The following is a 5,305-nucleotide window of genomic DNA, read 5'->3' on the forward strand; positions in this document are numbered from 1 at the left end:
TCACATCCTTTTTATTATTATGAGAAAAACTTAACTGAAATAAATCAATCACTGCCAATAGTGCTAATATTAGACATACATATCTTAAACCAATCTCCTTATATGTATAACAGTAATCATCAGCTATCTGTAAGGATAATCACATTATCCTTTTGTCCGGCCAACTCCTGCAGGTGTCCCGGCGGGAATATGAAAGTTTAATTAATCAATCAAAACCATAAATTGATAAACTCTAGCATCTCAAAATGGCTATGCTATGCTATAGTATGCTAGCTGAAGGATTATAAATAATATAGTAATAATGTACTTTATTTATACATGTATTTTATTTATTATTCGGCTCATTTTGATCAATTTATTATCACATTCTAGTTTCTTACAGTTATTTATAATCACTATTTGTTAGGGGTTAAATCTTTTGTGATTTAATAAGTTTGCTACAATACTAATACAGCAATCTAGAGATCATCTTAAGCTACAACACATTTCAGACTTGGTCGCTGTCTGTTTACACAAATGAAAAATGAAACAGAAACATACAAGAACATCATTTTAAAAGTTTTTAAAACACAAAATGGTATTTTTAATCAAATACATCTACACAATGCTTAATTGTTTATTGTTGAGAAAAACTTAATGATATTTTCATTATAGGTAGGTATGTAAATGAGGTTACCTAGATTTCTAATCAGACATTTTAGCATAAAATTTATACTATTATATAGGCACAAACGAGGGCACCGCAGGTGTTTGGGGCAAATTTATGGGTTGGATTTCACGGCGGTAAAAGCGAGTAAATGTGTCCCGGCTACGCCAGTTACCTTGCGCCAAGATGTCGTCTACAGGTAGTTGCAGCACCCAGTTTTTGGATGCCACCGCAGGGCGAAGGCTCCCTGGACTAGCTTTAATGCCTGCCTCGTTTAACGTCCGTTTCACCCACCCAGCAATTACTGTACGTGATGCGGGTTTTGGTGGTCCACAGCAGGTAAGAAATAAATTGTCTTTATTGCACACACTTCGCCGGTCTGCCGACAATGTAATGACCCGTTTCACCCAGTGAACTGGGTCAATAGTGATGTTGTTTTTATTGCGCAGTAGGCGCCAACCAGATTGCCTTTGCCTCTCATTGTCTGTCTTGGACCCAAACATTGGAAACAAGGACACAGAATCTTCTTCTATTACACACCGGTTTTGATTTATTGACAGCAATGTCAGGTCGTGAACCCTACGCCCTGAACATAGCAACAAGAGTGTTGCCGTTCTTTTGGAGCACTGAAATAAGTTATTCTCATCGCATTTATTATTTATGAGATAATTAGTCAAAATATCTGAATCCCAAATAGGTGGTTTACATGTTTCGCGTGGTTTTTGAATAGCTATTGATTTTAGAATTTTCTTTACCAAAATATTTGAGCTTAGTCTGTCTGATACATCGGGATTACATAAAGTAGCAATTGCCGATTTATAAACTAAAATAGTGCGATACGATAGCTTATCTTTTTGGTACAAATCAGAAAGAAATCTAGCTAATTGTGACCCACTAGGATCATAAGGAGACGATATATTATTAAATGAGCACCATTTTAACCATTTATTCCATGCATTTTTATAGGTTTTCAGAGATGATTCGCGCCAACCTGATTGTAACAGTAATTTCTGTTCTGGAGTCCAGTCTGTTAATTTACAAGTCCACCCCCACATCTCCAGACTTGAAGAGTCATTTCGTGGACTTTCTTGGGAGGTAGACCCGTAAGCGTATCTACTAGGACCCGGTGCAGGCGGTGTATTGTGAAAGGAGGGCTCAGGGATCTGTTCCGTATGTCTGGTTTCCAAAATACTTTCTCCCATTTGGGAGCTACAATCAGATAGGTCCCTTTGGCAGAATTCAGGTGAGAAAGTACTTTCGGAATTAGGAACGGCGGAGGAAAGACCCATGCTAGAGGGAAGTCCCAATTTCTGCTGAAGGCATCGTGAAAGAGTGCCTTCTGATCCAACATGTCCAGACTGACATACTGGGGTACCACATGAGCTGATTTCGATGCCATCAGATCGACAAGGGGCACTCCCCATTTTTGAAATATGACTTGGGTTACCTCGGGAAGAAGGTGCCATTCTGGATCGGTCCTGAGTCGAGATATATGGTCCGCTTCCCCATTGAATCTCCCTGGTATGTGGTGAGCCGTCAGGTGAATGTTGTACTGGTCCAACAGTTTGAACACTTTCCTGGTTATGCCCATCAAGCTGCTGGACTTCGTCCCGCCTTCCTTCCTCAAGTACGCTATTGTCGTCTTGTTGTCGCATTGTAACATCACAGACGAATCCTTTAGGTAAGGACCGCGTTCTCGCAAGACGTGGAGCACAGCGAGCATTTCCTTTTGGTTGGAGTGTAGGAGAGTCTCTTGCGGTGACCATCTGCCCGATAGTTGCCATTTGTCTAGCCGCGCTCCCCACGCCAAGCCTGATGCATCGGTCGCCAGAAAGTGTTCGATTGGCGGCTTGTGGAGGGCAGACGGCCAGTTGTGATGTCTCAGCCACCACTTTAACTCTTTTAGACTCTGCTTGGGGACCCAATAGCGGCGAGAGAAATTGTTGGCCGGCAAGCTCAAGGAGAATTGGATTAGCTCGCGATGGTTCAAGCGACCACGTGGTACTACAAAACTTGCGAAGTTTATGCGACCTATGAGGCTTTGAATTTCTTTTAGTCGAACAGACTGTCGACATAGAACTTGAAGTATTTTCTCTTTCAATACCGTGCATTTCGCATCTGGGAGGCTTTTTATCCCGTGCCACGGGTCCCATGTGATCCCTAAAAATTCCAGACTTTTTTGTGGCGTCAGTATGGACTTCGCATAATTGATCTGCCATCCTAAGGTTTCTAGGAGGTGTACAGCCTCGATTGCTTGTACCGATAACGTCTGCTTGTCTTGGTGGGCTAACAAAAAATCGTCTAGGTATACTATTACCCTGAGACCTCTTTCCCTTAATTTTTGGGTGACCCAATTCGACAGGCTGGCGAATACCTTCGGTGCCGTGGCCAAGCCGAATGGTAATGACGTCATCTGATATACTTTGCCCTTGAACATTATTCGTAAGAATCTTCGATGTGACTCCGCGACAGGGAGATGAAAGTACGCGTTGGATAGGTCGATCTTTACTAACCAATCGTGCGGTTGAATAAAATCCGGTATTCGTTGGATATTTATTAGACGAAACTTGGACACAATCAGGTATTTGTTTAAATTGCGCAGATTGAAAATCGGACGCATTGTCCCGTCTGATTTGGGAGCCAAAAACATTGGAGATATATAACTTGGGGATGGCAACACCGGTTCCAGTGCCCCGATTTTCATTAATGATTTTACGGCTAACTTCATTTCGCATGAGAATTTTGTTTGATGTTTGTGATTGTTCTTTGGCCAACAAAGGGGAACTTTTTGTTTCAGAGGCAATCGATACCCTCGGATCATTTTTATTAAAGAGTCTGGCGCCTTCATTTGCTCCCAAACATGAATGAATTTTAGAAGGCGGCCCGCTATGAATGTCTGCGCGACAGAGTCAGAATCTTCGCTTGCCTCGAAACTTTTTGCTGTCTCGGCGGCCTCTATAGTTAGAATTTGGCACTTGTTCGTCATTTTTCGGGGTGTTACGATTCTTATTGAATTTTCTATTTTGTTTGCCATCTCGATTTTGCGAAAATCGTTGTGGCATATAATAAGGCGCCTGTTGAGAAGGCGGATTCATCAAGTATCCTTGCGTAGGATATTGGTAGTATGGGAAACCATGCGCTGGTGGAGTTGGTAAGGATTTGCCAAAATAGCCCGTATTAGGACCATTGTTTGAGCCCTGCGCGGGCTGTCTAGCACGAGATGGTCCGGCTTGCGCAGCCGGCCAGTTAGACTTTGATGTAGTTTGACTTGGTAACGGCCAAAGGGTTTTCGCAACCCCGCCGTTCTTTTCTAGCTCAGCTGATAACAGCTGTTTATCAAACAACCCCTCGCAAGTTGGCGGAATCTTACGAAGACCCGCGCGAACGAATTTATCTTTAACGTATTTCAGAATACCGTCGCGCCTCTGTTGAATTAAATCTGCTCTATGCCCACATGCCATTTGAAGAAGATCAACGGAAATTTTGTTAAAAGAACCATTGATAAAAATTTCATTAAGCTTTTCTCTTAAAACAGCTACAGTAACAACTTCATCTGATGTGGAAATCCACGTGAGTAAAGACTCTAACCCAGATTGCAACGATTCTTTTTGTTTGATTAAAGCCTGAGTAATGGCGGCAAAGCCCTTCTCAGTGACACTAAGCGAGATATTTCTGTCGTACGGTTTCAATTCATCGTTACATTCGGTATCGATGAAACCTGGGGTAGAGGAATAATTCTTCTGAACCTCCGCATATCGCACGTCAGCCCAATCGGATGCGCCAAAGTGCTGTACAGTATTTAAAAAATCTATATGACCTTGACATGACTTTGGAACAGCCGGTTCTTTTACAGTAGTATTAAACGGTAAATTAATGCTTAAATCTGCCGTTTCAGTTTTATCCGCGCCACGTGGTCCATTGTCAGGGCAAAGTTCACCGCTGACATTCAGACTGATATCGTCGTCGTCATCGTCCGAGCTAAGATTCGACGAGGGCACAGGCATGGGCGGTGGAGCATGTGGGTACACCATTGAGGATAAAAAGCGTTTTACATCACTCACCTCCTTCACAAGGTTATGAACCATGGTATTGCTATTTTCGTGACGTTTCCTTTTTACTTTTGAAGATTTGTGGGGCGCTCTCCGTTTCCTTTTTGAGGGCCCTGGTATTGGCGGATCCACAGGACCCACCGATTCCATGCTCGCTTCCGAGCTATCCGAAAATGAGGAGTTACTTTTGTCGTCACCCATAGTTCGTACTGAAAAACAAAACTAATTAAAATCTATCATACGAACGGTTACACCGTTTAAAATATTTTCAATATATACCATAAATAGATATGAATAATTAAAAATTAGGCACTTATTTTTACCAGATCGCAGAAATATCGAGCGTGCTTTCTGGTAACAACCTTCTAGTCGGAAAACAAAATTGCCAATGAAACTCGATCTGAACTCGAGAATCCATCATGGCTACCATGGTGGGGTTTAAACGGAAACAGATGGCGGGAAAGTAGGGTGACCAGTACTGAAAAACGGCACTTCAACCAACATAGTCACGGATAACAGTGTTGCTACTCTCATTTATTAGGCTTCGAATGACGTACAGTTGGTTAATAAAAAATAATCGGATCAGGTTATCGTTGTTGTAAAATGTTGT

At 42.1% G+C, this 5,305-nt stretch overlaps 1 protein-coding gene across 1 annotated transcript; it reads right to left on the reverse strand.

Moving 5' to 3' along the window:
• Window positions 1-1,676: 1,676 nt before the first annotated feature.
• On the reverse strand, window positions 1,677-3,083 carry LOC134654341 (uncharacterized). The gene has a single exon (XM_063509806.1). The coding sequence runs from the start codon at window positions 3,081-3,083 to the stop codon at window positions 1,677-1,679; it is 1,407 nt and encodes a 468-aa protein (XP_063365876.1).
• Window positions 3,084-5,305: the final 2,222 nt, after the last annotated feature.

This window comes from Cydia amplana, chromosome 14 (assembly GCF_948474715.1).
Source record: "Cydia amplana chromosome 14, ilCydAmpl1.1, whole genome shotgun sequence".
NCBI lineage: Eukaryota > Metazoa > Arthropoda > Insecta > Lepidoptera > Tortricidae > Cydia > Cydia amplana.

Bases quoted from the DNA above. Each gene is read 5' to 3' on its own strand.
- LOC134654341 (XM_063509806.1), bottom strand. From the start codon at position 3,083: ATGTTCAAGGGCAAAGTATATCAGATGACGTCATTACCATTCGGCTTG.